Source organism: Halichoerus grypus, chromosome 3, assembly GCF_964656455.1.
Source record: "Halichoerus grypus chromosome 3, mHalGry1.hap1.1, whole genome shotgun sequence".
Classification (NCBI taxonomy): Eukaryota; Metazoa; Chordata; class Mammalia; order Carnivora; family Phocidae; genus Halichoerus; species Halichoerus grypus.
This window is the reverse complement of record NC_135714.1, coordinates 56124710-56143288: the sequence shown is the minus strand read 5'-3', so window position 1 is coordinate 56143288 and position 18579 is coordinate 56124710. Positions and strand designations below refer to the sequence as shown.

General features: G+C 36.6%; 1 protein-coding gene across 1 annotated transcript in view; it reads right to left on the bottom strand.

Annotated features, from left to right (window-relative positions):
* Positions 1–18579, bottom strand: part of DCK (deoxycytidine kinase) — a 31284-nt gene extending 12705 nt beyond the window's left edge. Inside the window, exons 1-2 of the mRNA XM_036108822.2 lie at positions 18241–18579; positions 12896–13011 (exon numbers count right to left, since the gene is read on the bottom strand). Coding sequence (XP_035964715.1) covers positions 12896–13011; positions 18241–18331 — 207 coding nt within the window. The 5' untranslated portion in view covers positions 18332–18579. The remainder of the gene's footprint in view (positions 1–12895; positions 13012–18240) is intronic.

Below are 18579 nucleotides of genomic sequence, written 5' to 3'. Positions count from 1 at the left end.
ATTAGCAATACATCCTAAAAATCATTACAGAAAAGCTAATAGGGAATTTTATAATGTATGAATTAGGCTGATAAAACCTGAACAGACCCGGGAAATGCAAATCAGAACAGACTGATTGATTTTAACATCACAAAAGACATCCTCCTGGTGGAATGTGAAAGAAAATACACATCATCACCTAAGAAGTCCAGCCAAAAAAGAACACCAAATCTAATCAAAGCTCTAGAGATCTAACTACAAATTTACAGGAAATACAGAGATTGAGAAACATGTTAAACTATACCACAGAGATGCACTCAGCCAAGACCAGAATGATGGAAACTGTACAAGAACAAATGACTCAGTTTCTTCAACTAATAAACTGCAAAGAAAAAAGAGGAAGAGGAACCAATAGATTAAAATTGAAAGTCTTATCAACTAAATATAACATGTGAACCTTATTTGACTCTTGATAACAAACTATAAGAAAATTATAAGACAATAGAGAAATATGAACACAAACTAGATGTGATGACACAGTGGAATTACTAATCTTTTAGATGCAGGGTTTTTTTTTAAAGAATCCTTTTTTCTAGAGTTTCTATTGAGTCTTTAATTTCTACAGATAAAAATATTATCTAGAACAGAGGTCGTCAAAGTGTGGCAGGGGAATGACTGAGGAGTCCCTGAGATCCTTGCAGGGGTCTACAAGAAAAAAAAATGATTTTAATAATAAATGTACCTTTTTCCATTCTCATTCTCTCATGAATGTATATATTTTTTTTCTTTTTTTTAAGATTTTATTTATCTATTTGGTAGAGAGAGACAGAACAGAAGCAGGGGGAGTGGTTGAGGGAGAAGCAGGCTTCCCACTGAGCAGAGAGCCTGATGAGGGGCTCTATCCCAGGACCCTGGGATCATGACCTGAGCAGGAGGCAGACACTTAACCAACTGGGCCATCCAGGCGCCCTGAATGTATCATTTTCTAGAAGCTATGTAATACATGATATTGCAACAGTTTGAATGTAGAAGCAGATATGAGAACTCAGGAATAAGTCAGATATTAAGTGATGTGCAACATGTAAAACAATGTCACTTTTCTCACTAAATTTTTTTTTTTGGAAAATATTTATGTTAACATGTAATGGGCTTACTACTATGATTTTTAAATGAATTAGCTGATAAATTTTTTAAGTGTTTCAAGTTAAATTTCAAATATATTAAATACTGATAGACCTACTTAAAAGTCTTTGGTTCCTCAATAACCATAGACTATAAATATATATATATATATTATATATATTATATATATATATTATATATATATATAAAACTGGAGAGCATATGTCCCACCTAATGGAAACATGGGTGACTTCGTTCTAGGTAATTTTTACTGAGAGGAACTATAGGCACAGTATTGCTTGGTTTTCACATTAAAAAAAATTTTTTTTTTCATTTGAGTATAGTTGACACACAATGTTACATTAATTTCAGTTGTATAGCGTACTGATTCAACAAATCTGTATCTTATACTGTGCTCACCACAAGTATATCTACCATCTGGCACCATACAATGCTATTACAATATAATTGACTATATTCTCTATGCTGTGCCCTTTATTCCCGTGGCTTATTCATTCCAGAACCAGAAGCTTGTATCTCTCACTCCCCTACACCCATTTTGCCCATCCCCCATCCTCCTCCCCTCTGGCAGCCATCAGTTTGTTCTCTGTATTTATAGATTTGATTCTGCTTTTTGTTTATTTTTTATTCATTTGTTTTTTTCAGATTCCACATATGCATGAAATCACATTTTTGCCTTTCTCTGACTTATTTCACATAACAATACCCTCTACCCACAAATTTTTGTTATTAGATTTTTATATAGTCTGATTAAAGTAGTTTACATTAGGGGATATCTAATTTAATATGTGGATTTTTTTTAAAGAGACCTGGTATTCTAAATGAATCTCTAATTTGTAAAATATATAGGAAATAATTTTGAGCATTTGAGGACTTCCATTGCTACTTCACTACTATGGGTCAAAGTCAATAAATCCTACCATTCTACACTTTCCAAATCAAAATAAGAGGATGAACAGAAAGAAGCCACTGATATTTCTTCCTTTTTGTGGCAATATTCTTTCTTTCTTTCACAGTAATAGAATATATTAGAATACTTTAATATTAGAGTTGTCAGATTAAGAAAGAAAAAACAAAACCCAGGACCTCCAGTTAAATCTGAATTTCAGATAAATAACAAATAACTTTTTAGTATAAGAATCTCCCAAATACCACATGTACTTTAATATACAACACCTTATCTTCCCTACCCAGTGGACTTTCATTTTTGTTTTCTTATTTAATTCTTACACAAGCTTCATTTTTCCCATTATCATTCCCATTTTAATGATAAAGAAAAGTTTAGAAAAACTAAAGTGCTTTCTAAGATTACATGGCTAAATAATAGCTGAATTAGAGCTTATAAATATTTAGATTATCTGTAAAATTTTATTGCAACAGCATAAAATGTAACTGAATTTCACCTACAATCTTATCATTAAGCATATGCTTCTCTTTTTAAACTTTCATTTTTTTTAAGATTTTATTTATTTATTTGACAGAAAGAGAGATAGGGAGAGCAGGAACACAAGCAAGGGGAGTGGGAGAGGGAGAAGCAGGCTTCCCGGAGAGCAGGGAACCCCGATGTGGGGCTCCATCCCAGAACCCTGGGATCATGACCTGAGCGGAAGACAGACGTTTAACGACTGAGCCACCCAGGCGCCCCCCCCTTTTTAAACTTTAAAAACCCATTTTATTAAGGAAAATAAAACCAATTCCAATTTTATCTATAAGGAAAAGGACAATCTCACATACCTTGGGATATGTCAGTCATTCTCACTTCCTAATATTCCTTCTCTCTAAATTCCAGTGACCCAACAGTAATCCCTAAAAGGATCAACACATGCCAAATCAAACATATAAACCTAATGCTTCCATTTACAGGAACCACATCCCACTATTATTAGTTCAACTGCAATCGCTTTAGCAAAGAAGAGCTTTTATTCAGAGTCCAGACAACCAGAAGGGAAAACATCCTAGGAGAGAAGTCCTCCCTTTGTGAACTAGGAATGATCATTTCCCTGCCTGTCAGAAAACCAAGAATGAGCTCTGCCCTAACAGCTGATTATCTGGAATACTACTGTTTTTAAAAGAAAGACAGTTTATCCACCACGTGCACTGTAGGGTCAAATATTTATCCATAGTCCCAGACAAAAGGAAGAAATAAGGAGCTGTCTTCATAGATCCCTATGGTGGGCAAAGGATGCTTCCTCAGCCTATAACATCAAGCTATATAAAGGTTCCCCCAAAAAGTCATATAAAGTCTTTAATCTTGGATAGTAACTTTCAAGGAATAAAATATGATGGCTTAATTCCTTTTCTTAATCTTAGTCCAAATAAACACCCCTGAACGCTTCCTAGAAGTTCACGCTCAAAATAGGTGGTTTTCCTCTGGGGGAAAAAAATCCAGAAGTGTAAATATTGACCTCAAAGTTTCAGTTAAGAACTAAAAACCGCACAAACACATGGCACTGAGGCAGAATTTAAATTACATACCACAAACCACATAATTAACTGAATCTTCTTCCCAAAACTGAAAAAAAAAAAAAGCATAAAATAGCAAGAAGCTAACTGTCAACAATAGGTCTGTTTAGAAAAAACTCAGCAGATGATGAACTGAAATAAGGGTGTAGTTAGTTGCCTTCCCAAACTGCTTAAAGAATAAATTTATTAAGTTTCATTAAAAAGGCTTTGTTAATTTAATTATAAACTGACTTTCCACTTATTCAGCATCCTCCAGGGGAAAAATGTTTCATACAAGTGAATCTTTTCAGCTAAATGAAGTTTATCAACTTAACCACTTTTTTTATGTAGTTATTTTTACAGGGAGAAGACACTAGTATGTATTTTATTTTCCTACTCTTGTAAGGATAGCATTTTGAAAATTACTCAGTAATAGACACTTACTCTTAGACAACTTTATAAATACCGACTGCTGGATTTATAAAAGAAGCTTATGTGTAATTGTGCCTCCCATGTACACATAAAATATCAGGCACAAACTGTTCAAATTGCTATTCAATCTTATACTAAATGAGCCCAAATTGGTATTAGTTTTTAGTTCTTGTCTATTTTTCAATTTTTCTATTTCTTCCTTAGGTGTCAGGTCATCGACATAGCCATGTCTTTACAGTCCCTCCCTTGATAGCCCCTTCTAATCAGAAAATAAGTTTATTAGATTGTGTCAAAAGCATTAAGTAGATATCTATGAAGAAACCACATTAATTTTAATGCATAATTTTGTGAACTCCATTGGGGCCGCTCAAATGATTTGTTTCCTTCCTTTTTCTCAGCTTATTTGTACACACCTTATCTAGTACTTTCAACTATTACAAACATTCCCTCTTAAAAGAAAAGGTAATTAAATATGTGTTTTTAAAGCACACTTCCATCATGTATTGTCATTCAGAGTTCGGCAGACATAAAATAATTTGGTAAACTTTTTACCAATCAAAAAACATTTTCTCTTAACAAAACTTCTTCCTTTCTTGGATGTCAGCTCCTCCCGCTCAAAGAGGGTCTATGAGTAGACCAAAAAACATAAACATAAATGTACAATGTGAAAAAAACAAAACAAAAACCAAAAAAACTCAATAAAACAGAAATACCAGGTCATATTAAATTTCTTTCAGTATTGACACCAGCTTTTAGACACTTGCCCAGTTCTTCAGAAAGGTGGTAGATGATTGTGGTTATTTTAAAGTAAATCAAATTCAAAAATAGCTTCAGGGGCAAAAAAGTGATATAAAGTAATGAAAAAAATGAAAAATAACAAAGTAAAATAGAGCCTTTATGCTTTCTCCCTTTGTACATTAAATTAACCAGAATATTAATGAGCTACAGTTGATTTCATGAGTTACAGTTGATTTCACGATAGGTGCTAGCATTTATCTGATAGCAAAGTAGACTCCAAGCTTAATCCTAACATCATTTAAAGAAGTTTTTTCACTTCACTAAAGGAATTACCTATCTTTGATGCTAAAGTAGAGGGCAGGGTGGTAGTGGTATCCATGTATATACGGAATTCTCTGCAGTAAAAATGTTAATTCCAAACACAAAAATTTAAGTCTTGGATTAGTTTGCTCTAGGCCTGGTTACATTATCCCTGGCATACTTTTATAAAATGAATGTGCTTAGGACTGTGAGCCAAAGGTCATATTTAAGTTTTTCTTTTTTTTTTTTTTTTTTTTTTAGATTTTATTTATTCATTTGAGAGAGAATGAGATAGAGAGAGCATGAGAGGGGGGAGGGTCAGAGGGAGAAGCAGACTCCCTGCCGAGCAGGGAGCCCGATGCGGGACTCGATCCCGGGACTCCAGGATCATGACCTGAGCCGAAGGCAGTTGCTTAACCAACTGAGCCACCCAGGCGCCCTATTTAAGTTTTTCTAATAGTTTATTTTTTTTATCTCTTAGAAGTGGAAAATAGAGAATATTTGTTGAAGATCTCTTCCACATGAATTAATTAAACTTGGTACTTTTGAGTTTTAGTTACATTAAAAAATAAACTTAAGGTACTCCTATTTAGAAATGTGTGTGTGGCAGACACTGTTATGTGTTCCCTAAAGCCACGTTGTTTTTCGTCCTGGACACAAACTAAGTTTTACTTCCCAGCCTCCCTTGTAGTTGAGTGTGGCCATGTGACTCAGTTTCTAGTCAATGGAAGCAGGACAGAAACAATACCATTTCTAGGCTTCACTCTAAAAACCTCTCAAATGTGATGTTTCCCTCTTTCTCCATCAGCTAGAAGTAAAGGACACCAAGATCCTAGAGCAGAGGCTCTCAACTTCAGCTCCAGGGCAGGGGTAACAAAGTATGGTCCCCATAACAGCCACATCAATAGCACTTGGGAACTTGTGAGAAATGCACATTTTTAGCACCCACCCACACCAGACCTATTAAATCAAAAACTGGGGGTAGGGCCCAAATATGTGATTTAACAAGTCTTCCAGGTCATTCTAATAAACATTAATGTTTGAAGCACTGTTCTAGAGGTTCAATGAGCCACAATTTAGAAAGGGTATGGATCCCTGAGTCACAGCATGTAGGCTATCCACCAAACACCGTACTGTACTGTTCTCTGAGAAATAAAATTTTATTATTTTGAACTACAGAGATTTTAGAGCTCATTATAGCAGCAAGTATTACCTTAAATCTACCTGATACATACATTTAATAATATCTATTAGAAGTGAACTTGGTTCATCTGAAAAACACTTAGGATAAATTTGCAATGCACAGAGATAACAAAGTAAGTTACATATATAAAATGGGCTTGTTATATAGTAAGAAGTTTGAAACTTTTTTTTGAAGAACTTGGAGGACAATATGCTAGGTGAAATAAGCCAGTCACAAAAGGACAAATACTGTGTGATTTCAATTATATGAGGGTATCTACAGTAGTCAAATTCAGGGGCACCCGGCTGGCTCAGTCAGTGGAGCATGCAACTCTTGATCTCGAGGTTGTGGGTTCAAGTCCCAGAGTGGATATAGAGATTACTTAAAAATAAAATCTTTAAAATTTAAAAAATAAAATCTTAAAAATTAATTAATTAATTAAAGTAGTCAAATTCATAGATATAAGAGAGAAGAACGGCAGTTCCCAAGGGTTAAGGGAAAGGGGCAAAGGAGAATTGTTTAATGAATATAGTTTTAGTTCTATGAGATGAAAAGAGTCTAAAGATCTGTTTTACAACATTGTAAATACACTTAACACTACTGAACCGTATATTTAAAAATGGTTAAGATGGTAAAATTTATGATATGTGTTTTTACCACAATGAAAATATTAATCAAAAAAAGACCACATATCTCCTTTTATTGGCCTTTCCAATACTTTTACTCTTGCCCAAAGTAATTCCAAAGTCTACTACATGAAAATAATTTAGAGAACCAATATTGACTCATCACCCAATTATAAAAATAATAGGTAGTTGCTCTAAAAATATAAATGCTTAAATTAAAACTAAATAAAAAATCTGCAGTACAATTTTACAGCTCTCAACATGTTAGTTGTTGTCTGAGTTTAACTACACCAAATTAGAAAATTAACCGTAAGCCAGGATATCATTTTCTAGTTTTTCAGGGTAATCTGAAAGCCCATACAAAATGTTTTCTTTTGATTCTATGCATGAAGTTTTGGAGACTACAAATTGCTGGGGTTTTTGTATGCAACTATGAATGTTAAGAATAAAATACATATTAAAAATTTATCCAAGAAAACACTGTGTATCATCTTTACCAACCTGAGTGTAATTTTATCAGTTTTTTCCCCTCTGAAAAGCATCCAGATAAAAAATGTGAATTAAAAAATAAAAAATTATATTATGTAAAAGTTGATAGACTATCTCTAGAAAGCAGCTTAGCTATATTTATTTTTAAAAATCTATATTCTTGGGGCGCCTGGGTGGCTCAGTCGTTAAGCGTCTGCCTTCGGCTCAGGTCGTGATCCCAGGGTCCTGGGATCGAGCCCCGCATCGGGCTCCCTGCTCGGCGGGAAGCCTGCTTCTCCCTCTGCCTCTCCCCCTGCTTGTGTTCCCTCTCTCGCTGTGTCTCTCTCTTCAAATAAATAAATAAAATCTTTAAAAAAAAATCTATATTCTTGGGCCTACCTAACTTCACTTTTGGAAATTTGTCTTAAATAACCCAGAATACAGATTTAACCACAAAGATTTTATCACATTACTAAGCAAATAGGGTATCGTTCCACTATTATTAGGCATTTATATTATATAAATACTGGTACATGCACACAATAAGTTAGGCTGCCTTTAGAAATCATTTACAGAATGTCATTTTTAATTACCTTTGATATAAGCATTATGGGGAGGAAAAAAACAAAGCACAAAATTGTTTACGGTTGTGCCAAGTAACATCTATAGTCTTCTCTGGGTAATAAGATTGCAGGCAAGTTTTATTTCCTTCCTTTGGTAGTCTATGATATTTTCTTAACTTCAAACAATGAACATGTATTCATGTATTACTGTATAATATTTTTAAAAATTATGTCCCCCCCCCACTGCCAATATTAGATATAGTAAATTACTATCATAAGATACGTATAGGGTGGTGGGATAACAAATAAGTTTTACTCTATTTCTGTCATTCATATCTGTAATTCTGTAACTCACTTCATGATAGAATACTTCATTATTTTGCAGAAAGCACAAATTATTGTCAAGATAAGTGAAAACCAGTAATATCGAGTAAAGATACAAAATCATTTATCTTTTAATTCTAATCTAACCTCTGTAAACAATGCAAAAAAGCTGAATTAAGTTCAATCAAAAAAGATTAGAATCTACCAAACAAGATAATCATAAAATAGCCAACAAAAGTTATCAGGTAATTTCAGAAGGTATGAGAAGTACTTTATCAAGTATTCCTAATTTTCAAGAATGACATCAAAAAATGCTGTTATTTGAAAAACAAGTATATTTTATCCCTTCTTTATTATAGTTCTAATTTCCAGTAGCTCCTTAGTGGTAAAAAAGTGTTGGATAAAAGTAAAATAATGCTTCACAATTAAGAACAAAGATCCCCTAAGACTTCAGCTCAATAAGAAAAACAGGACAGAGCAGAGATATGTTCCTAAGAATTTGTCCATCTCAAAAATAAGCTAAAAGTAATTAAATCAAAGCTTTAGGCCTAAATAATAATATAAACCACCAAATAAGCAACTATTTGAAATAAACCTTTAATTCAAAGATTGATGATCATCTGGGTGGCACCTTTAAAGATAATCTTACCATGGGAGGGGAAAGGAGGGAAGGCTACATAATCTTTTTAGGTACTCTGCCTCATTATTTTGCTAAAATTGGTGCAGCTTATCAATACTGTAGCAACATTTCAGCCACTAGGTGGCAGGTAAAAAAAATGAAACAGCTAAAAAACAAAATGCAAGCAAAGCATGCAGGTGCAAATTAAGTTACTGACTAGGGTAAGAGATCAAAGGTACCAACAACCCAACTCTTCCAATTCTACAGCAACTGCCAAGAAGTGTGATTAAATGAAGAACATCCAAAGTAGGACTGGCCTTGCCAAGGTTGGGTCTGAAGACCGTCTTCTAAGAAAATTGAGATTTGGACCGTGAGTGATTCACACTATAAGGCCAAGGAATCAATCAGAAATGAGTCTGGGGAAGAAGGGCTCGAATATGAAGGAAGAAAATCCCATTTCTTGAGTTTAGTGGAGGTGTGGAATAAAAGAAGAAAATATCCAAAGAGAGAACCCACCCACCACCATCCTCACACTCCACAACCTTATCTCCAAAATACTATCCACACTGTCTGAAATGCCACCTAGAAGTACAGAACACTAACAACATAAACAGACCCCAATATATACACAAAAATAAAACTATTCTCCAAGAATATGCACCAATTAAGGTTATCAAATTTTAATATCATGGAGACATGACTAGATTACAGTAAACTGTATGATGAACATATGGGTTCATCCACATGGTAGTTATAAAGGTCAATTTGGAATTTTGACTCCAGTACATGGGAAGAAAATGCCCCACCCATAAACATGAGTATCAGATCCGTGAAACCAAGAGTCTTAAAACACAGACAGATGCATCAATGTGTCACAGTCTGATGACATCAGTCATTAAGATAATATAACTAATTCCCCTGGGCTCTGATTCTACGCTTAATAGACAACCTGCTTATTATAAATTTGTCTTCCCATATATATTAATGCAATGTTTTCTACCTCTCCTCTCCAACATAACTAAAGGGGTCAATATAATCCCAACACTAACAGTGATCCACTAGGGCAGTCATTTTTAACCAGGAGGCATTCCACATATTAAAATTCCCAAGGGATTGTTTATCATTTTATAAAACACCCTAAAACTGTGAGATACTTATGAGTTCCTTCCACTGGTTGAGAATTATGGACCTCCACAGAGAATACATTGACCTAATTTGGTGAATCTGATAATTACATTTCTCTCTACAAATTAAAATTTTTGGCATTTTGGTTTTTATATATCAGTTTCTGCACCCCAGATTAATTATAGGTATACTGAAAGGCAGAGATGTCTCTTTGATGTGCCAAAGAATCAGTTACACATATTGAATATAAGTTAGAAGCTTATGACACTGAAACCAGAATGGGCCTTAAATGGAGGTCAACCAATCCAATCTAGTCTAACATTCTCTCAGTGAAAGAATCCCTTCTGTATTTCTGACATTGGTTTACTTTGTCTACTTCCTACCTAACACCTGAGAAATAACTACACTGATAGTTTACCCCAAAAATGAGGGGGAAAGAGGTGTTTTTAGAACATATATATCTCATTTCTTTTTTTTTTTTTTAAGATTTTATTTATTTGACAGAGACACAGCAAGAGAGGGAACACAAGCAGGGGGAGTGGGAGAGGGAGAAGCAGGGAGAAGGAACATAAGCAGGGGGAGTGGGAGAGGGAGAAGCAGGGAGAGGGAACACAAGCAGGAGGAGTGGGAGAGGGAGAAGCAGGTTTCCCGCTGAGCAGGGAGCCCAGGGGCTCGATCCCAGGACCCCGGGATCATGACCGGAGCCGAAGGCAGACGCTTAACAACTGAGCCATCCAGGCACCCCATATATATATATATATATATATATATATATATATATATATATATCTCATTTCTAAAGGTAAGCAAACCTGAGCAGGGCACTTCAGTGAAAGAGGCCACAAGACATACTTTGGAAGATAAAAATGCAGAGTGGAGGAAAGACAGAAGACCCAAAAGAAAATGACAAAATGACCTGAACAGGGACTTCACAAAAGAAATCCAAATGGCAAATAAATTAATTAAATAAAGGAGCACAATCTCATAAGCAATCAAAGAAATACAAATTAAAAACATAAAAGATATTAAACACCCAACAGAATGACAAAAATTAGGAAACTGGATAATAACCACTTTGGAAAACAGGCATCATACAAATAGCCCACCAACCAGGGATTTTACTTCTTATTCCTAGAGAAACTCTTGCATGCGTGCACCAGGATTCATGTTCGTAATAGGGCTGTTTTTACAGAAACTAAATTAGAAATCACTCAAAAATTGGTCAAAAGTATAGAATAGACAAATAGCCATGTGTGAATACAACTGAATACTATATGGGAATGAAAATGCACAAACTGCAACCATATGCAAAAATATAGACAAATTTCATAGACTTAATAATCAAAAAAAGAAAGAAGAAAAAGATTGCAAACAGGTGATTTCATTTATATAACATTCAAAAACAGACAAAACTAAATTATATTTCTTAGAGATATGTTCACATACAGTCAAATTATTTTTAGAAAGCAGAGGAAGTATTATTGCAGGAGTTATTTCATGTGATTGATTACCCCTAGCAGTTGTTACCCTAGGAAAGGAGATACTGTGACCTAAGGACAAACAGGGACTTCTAGAATATCAGTAATATTCTATCTCTTGACCTGGCTAATGATTAGCTTTCCAATTGTTCTTCAAACTATACATAAGTTTCCTGTACTTGTCTATAGTTATATCATGTGTCAATAAAAAATGTTGAAAGAAAGAAGCAAATAAATTTGCCCACTTTAAAATTCTACTTAAGGCTAATCTTGCCTTTCCCCACAGACCAGACTGAAATTCTATTTCTTAAAAAAGTGGAGTCCATATGGAAAGGAAGTCCCTTCAAGATTTAATCCTGAATTATTCTAAGGATCAGAGTGTACTAAGCTGCACCCCTAAAGTTAACTATGCTTGACAAATCGGTGTGTGAGAAAATATTTTTGGTTATTCAAAACCATATATCCTCAAAGTCTACAGAATATCTCGCTAATGATTTACATTTTAAATACTCAATTATTATTCCCAGATTCCCTTATACCAAGAGCTAAATTTGAAAAAATAGACATTTTTGTTCAATCCTCCATCTTCCTCAATTCTAACAAAGTAAGTTTCTAGGACACATTTCCATTTTGAAGATTTCTGCTATGCTGCTTTCAATTTCAAGTCTCATTTCTCCAGAAATGAAATCTTAGCAATCAGATCTCTTTCCTTCATACACATACAATAAAAAATTTTGCTATAAAAAACAAAATTTAACTGTTATTCCTTCTTTCTTATTTGCAATGTAGAATGGAAAGTCCTGGGAAATTGACAGTTGTGTCCAGGGTGAAAGTCTGGCAAGAATGAAAAGTACAAAGAAATAAGAAGATAAATGCTTCTCTCTAATACAAAAGGCTCAAAAGGTAAACTGACAGGGGCACCTGGCTGGCTCAGTTGTTTAAGCGGCTACCTTCGGCTCAGGTCATGATTTCAGGATCCTGGGATCGAGCGCCATATCGGGGGTACCTGCTCAGTGGGGAGCCTGCTTCTCCCTCTCCTCCCTGTTCCTGCTCTCTCAGTCTCTCTCCCTCTTTCAAATAAATAAATGAAATCTTTATTTAAAAAAAAAGGTAAACTAATAAAATTCAGTTACTGGGTAGTTTTTTTGGTCTTTGTTTTCCTTGTTCACTTGTTTTTAAACAAAATGTAAAAAGCTACTCAAGGAATTTAATTTGCCATTAGATTTTTTTAACTTTTTAATTAATTTTTAAAAACTCTTAAAATTCTACTTAGATGCAATGAGTACATAAATCTTAAGTGCACAGCTCAATGAATGTTTATACATACACATTCATGTATGAAGATGAAGATACAGACTTAAAGCTAGATGTGAAAATTTTATTAGGAAAAAAAACCAAAAACCCAAAAGGTTAAATACCACTGGTCCTCTAAAGCAATAGATATTTATTTTACTTAGTTAATTTTTTTTTCATACCTCACAGGCACCTTGAGCACTTTGAACATTGCACCACCTGGCAACAGGTTCAGGAACCACTTCCCAATCCTCGCAGACCTGTTTTAGGATATTCACAAATGTTGTCTTCCCTGAAGCTGTTGTGAGAGGGAAAGGAAAATTGAAGAAGGAGACTTAGAAAAAAAAAAAAAGTCAAAATAGACATCAGCTTTTTCAAAATATATACTAGCAAACAATACAAAAAACAAAAATATTCAATTTCCCAAACTTTCTCTTTAGATTTGTTTCAGTGAAAACTAAAAGGGTCCCTACCCACTTGTATTAAGCACATTTGTTATGGTTTTTAGTTTATCAAAGCCACGAATAGAAGAATTTAAAATCTGGTGTAACTGTAGGCAACGTGTTGCGGCAGAAAAAAAAAAATCCTAGTCCTAGCCTCACTTTCCTTAACCAAGTAATTAGAGATAACTGTGGGAAATGGTTAAGGCTATTCTTCCACTTAATTAGATATGTGATTTTGGGCAAGTCACTGAATCTCTCTGAGCCTGTTTCTTCATAATACAATGGAAATAATAATACCCTCTTTATGGAAACTGTTGTGATAAACAAGCTATGACTACAGTGACAATCATTATAGGCTCTTGCATTTTCAAAATTTTTCTGTCTACTGGCTCTATTCTCTGTTTACAAACTTAAGTCTTTCCTATCTAAAACCAACTTAGAAACAGCCAAATGAACTATAAAATCAATATAAAGATGTATCCAATACCTAGAGTTTTACAATGAGAATTAGTATGATTATATGACACTAATTGTATAACTATACAACATTAAGCCATAGTACCTAACAGAAATTATAAAAACATTTTTGCAAAGACCCTTATAAGGAATAGCCATGTTTTCTCTGCTTCACTTTCATGGTTCTGTGCACTTATCCAACCCTTTAAAAAAAAGTTGTATGTACATTGCTCCTCCCTGATCATTCACTAGTTTCTGAGACACCTATAGGGAAAATAACGGAAATAGTTCAGGTATAATCAGGACATATTATATTCACTATTTTAATATTACTTGGGAATACATTCCATTTAACAGTAGGGAAAGTCTTAACCTAGAATTTTACAGGGTATAGCAACAATCCCAGTGACCACCACACCCATCTTATCTGAAGTCACCAAAAGTGGTTATATTAGACATCTCTGGTCAACATAATGTATTCTCTCTTTCTCACTCTCTATGTCTCTCCATATGTATATAAAAATACACACACATAGATTAAAATATAAAAAAGCATCTTCTGTAAGCTTACAAGGAAAGCTTCCTCATCCTTATAAAATGGGATCCAAAGAGGGCAAAAAGAACTTACTTTTGACTTGAATAACTATATTCAAACCTAGGACATTACATGGGCAATAGAAAAGAAGAAAAAAACCAGAACTTTAACAGATCACACATAGAGGGACGCCTGGGTAGCTCAGTCGGTTGAGTGTCTGACTCTTGGTTTTGGCTCAGGTCATGATCTCATGGGTCATGGGATCAAGCCCCATGTCAGGAATCAAGCTCAGTGGGGAGTCTGCTTGAAGATTCTCTCCCTCTGCCCCTCTCCCCCACTCTCTCTCTCAAGTAAATAATTTTTTTTTTTTTTAAAAAGATCACACATAGAGCAAAAACAGGGATGGTGAGGAAGGGGGTCAATAAGAAGGTAACATAGAACAGAGAACTGCTGAGAAGCAAAACAAAGTCATATTATCCCCACAGGATAGGAGAAAAGGTATTAAGGATAAACTAGATGACCATTAGATTTAATCATGGGAAAAAGACTGGTGACCGCAGATTTCGTATGGAGCATTTAGAATGGTAAGCAGAAGCATATAAAATGATCACTGGACATTCACTGAGGTAGACGGAAGAAGGAAAGGAAAACATGATGTTCAGAAAGAGGATCCAATCTGGACACCTGGGTGGCTCAGTTGGTTAAGTGTCTGCCTTTGGCTCAGGTCATGATCCCAGCGTCCTGGGATAGAATCCCACATCAGGCTCCCTGCTCAGTGGGGAGCCTGCCTCTCCCTCTGCCTGCTGCTCCCCCTGCTTGTGCTCTCTCTCTCTCTGACAAATAAGTAAAATCTTAAAAAAAAAAAAAAAAAGAAAGATGATCCAAGGAACACATGAAAAAATCAGGCATCAGCCAGTCTGAAAGCATTTAAAGCTAGAACATTCAGCTGTCTTCTGACATGCCTACAAACAGAAAAATTTCATGTGATCATACTCCAAAATTTTAAGAGCAAAAACAGCTATTCTTTAAAATTACTCTTCAGTTCAAGCAGAGTAACAACAGTTACCTGTAGTTCCCAATCAGATTAATATCTAGTTCCTTAACTTTTTTGGGGGAAAGTGGGGAGCTAGAAAATAAGCCAATTAATAAATTAATATTCTATGAAAGCAAAGGAGAACAAGGACCAAAGACACTGATGTTAATACTTTAAAAGTCATGGGACCTAACAGAATTACTAATGCCAACCAGGTATTATGATGCCAAAAATCATCTATACAAATTATTAAGATGAAAAGAAGCAGGGAGGGCTTCCATAAATCTAACACAAGGGAGTATTTTAGCAACAGAGAACATGAGAAGATAAGTTACTGAGTATAAAACTAAAATGACCAGTTAAAGTTTAAATTCTAGGAATCACTAAATAGTCTTCTACACACATATTAGCAATTTGTACATTTATACTTATTTGGGTCTGGCAAATAAGGTGGAAGGGACAGGAACAACAGTGCTAGCACATTAACAGCAACTGACAAAGCCTCAGCGTCAGGAAGACAGTAAGTGGTAAGGGTGCCTGGGTGGCTCAGTAGGTTAAGCGACTGCCTTCGGCTCAGGTCATGATCCTGGAGTCCCTGGATCGAGTCCCATACCGGGCTCCCTGCTTGGTGGGGAGTCTGCTTCGCCCTCTGACCCTCCCCCCTCTCATGTGCTCTCTCTCTCATTCTCTCTCTCTCAAATAAATAAATAAAATCTTAAAAAAAAAAAAAAAAAGTAAGTGGTAAGGAACACAACCCATCTAAATAGCAAATTGTTATCTTACAGAAACAAACATCCAGTGTTACCAGATCTTCAGATATTTTAAGAAATGCCAAGAATCTAGATGTTCACAAGAAATCTCAAAATTTTTTTTTTTTTTTTTTAAAGATTTTATTTATTTATTTGAGAGAGAGAATGAGATAGAGAGAGCATGAGAGGGGGAAGGGTCAGAGGGAGAAGCAGACTCCCTGCTGAGCAGGGAGCCGGACGCGGGACTCGATCCTAGGACTCCAGGCTCATTCCCTGAGCCGAAGGCAGTTGCTTAACCAACTGAGCGACCCAGATGCCCGTGAAATCTCAAAATTTTTAAATGCTAGCAATTCATTAAAATTTTTTTTTCAAATCTATGCAGGCCACTATTGTGCAAATGCAAGCCACCAGTTTGCAACTCCTTCCAGTGTAGGTAATGGAGAAATCAGAGAATTTTAAGTAGGGGATAACACAATTAGATTTGTATATAGGAAGTCTGCTCTGGAGCTAGTTAAGAGAAACTGGAGATGGGGTGACATATTAGGAAATTATTTCAGGTGCTGGGAAGATTAAAGATGCTTGGGGAGTAGTAACTTTCTAGATATGATATGTTGCTTAATTGGATTTAAGAAAGGGAAGGGGATTAATTCATTGTGGTATTGATCTGAAGGGTTGTTCATTTAAATTTACTTTTGAAATGGCTGCTCAACTACTTCCTCCTTTACGTATGTTCTTCTTTATCCAATATGTAGCTATGAGGAACCCTACTAGTAAACTGAATTCAACTTCAAAGAACTTATCAAAAGAGGAAATGAGAGTCTATTATAGGGACCTTTACACTGGTGCCTGAATACTGGAGCAAGGCAACAAGATCTCCTCTTTAAGAGCGTGTTCAGCAATTTTCTACTCCTTGGAATGCTGCTATAGCATCTGCTTTGCCCCATCTTTTTAAAGAAGTACAAGAGCTTTGAATGTGGGAAGAATTAAAAAACATTTGCTGTATGCATGAATGGCCAGTACCCAACTTGGAGCCAAAAAAATTCTATCAGAACAGGAAGCGTCAGGCATAGGTTTCCTGTGGTAGGAAATACAGAAGAATTTAAGTTCAGATGTACCTTGCAAAATGACATGCATGGTATAGTCTGCCCTCATCTGGGTTAGGAACAGAAACAGTACTGGTCTTTGAATAAAAAGCCAGTGTTTACTTGGATGTGGGAGCAGGGGTGAGGAACGCCATGATATTAAGATCATTAAAAAAAACTCTTCCCTTGGGGCCCCTGGGTGGCTCAGTCGTTAAGCATCTGCCTTCAGCTCAGGTCCTCATCCCGGCATCCTGGGATCGAGCCCCGCATCGGGCTCCCTGCTCAGCGGGAAGCCTGCTTCTCCCTCTCCCACTCCCCCTGCTTGTGTTCCCTCTCTCACTGTGTCTCTCTCTGTCAAATAAATAGAATCTTTAAAACAAAAAACAACAACAACAAAAAAAACCTCTTGCCTTGTACTTCAATGTTTAGAGCCATTTTATCCATAATCGTTAAAACTGGAAATCATCCAAATGTTCACAATTGGGAAGAGATAAACTGTGGTATATCCATGCAATGGAATACTACTCAGCAAAAAAAGAGAACTACAGATACAAGCAATATGCTAAAATAAAAGAAGCGTTATGCTAAATAAAAGAAGCGAGACACAAAAGGCTACATACTCTGTCGTTCCATTTATATGACATTCTGGAAAAAGGCAAAACTTACAGAAACAGAAACCAGATCAGTGGTTGCCAAGGGGTAGGAATGCAGAGGGAGCTGACTACAAAAGAGCACCAGGGAACTTTTTGAGGTGATAAAAATGTACTGAATCTTGATCATGATGGTAGTAAAAGAGCATTATATGTTTGTCATACCTCATTGAAGAGGACACCTAAAAAAGGATAATTTAATGTATGTAAATTACACCTCAAGAACACACACACACACACACACACCGTCAATACAAAAAACCAAAAACAACCCTTCCCTTTGCGCAATCCCAACAAGGGGAGGAAACTGGCCCAAAGTGCACCTTAACGAGGCCTGAAGGCCCGGGCGTGCACGACCTGACGCCCTGGGGCCACCGCCACCCTCGGGGAACGGGACAGAAGCTGGGCAGGACAGGGCAAAATGATTTCGGAGCGAAGGGAATTCGAGGCCGTGTCCGCATCCACATAGCCAGGCTGGAAGAAAGCCCTCACTGAGGAGCAGCAGAGATGCAGCGAAGGAGCGCTGCTGCCGCCGCCGCGGCTCCCCCTGCTTTGGGAACATTTCCCGAGGCTCCTTACCGATGTTCCCTTCGATGGCAATTTTCTTGATGCGGGTCCCCTCAGAGCCGGTCGCGGGAGATGGGCAGCTCCTCTTCGGTGGGGTGGCCATTCTGGTCTTGTGGCGGCCCCGGGCGCATCCAGCAGGGAGGGCTGGGAAGTGGCCACAGGTGCGCGCGCTGATGCTCACGCCACTGCCGAACGTGACCTGACACGCAAGCTGAGCTCCCGCCTGCAGCAGGTTCTCCAGCCGGCGGGTCCTGGGGTTTGATTTTGGCGCGCGGAGGCAGCTGCCGATGGGGGCGGGACTGCGGCGCGGCCGCCCGCCCAGCCGGGAAGCCACGCCCCTTCCCTCTCCCC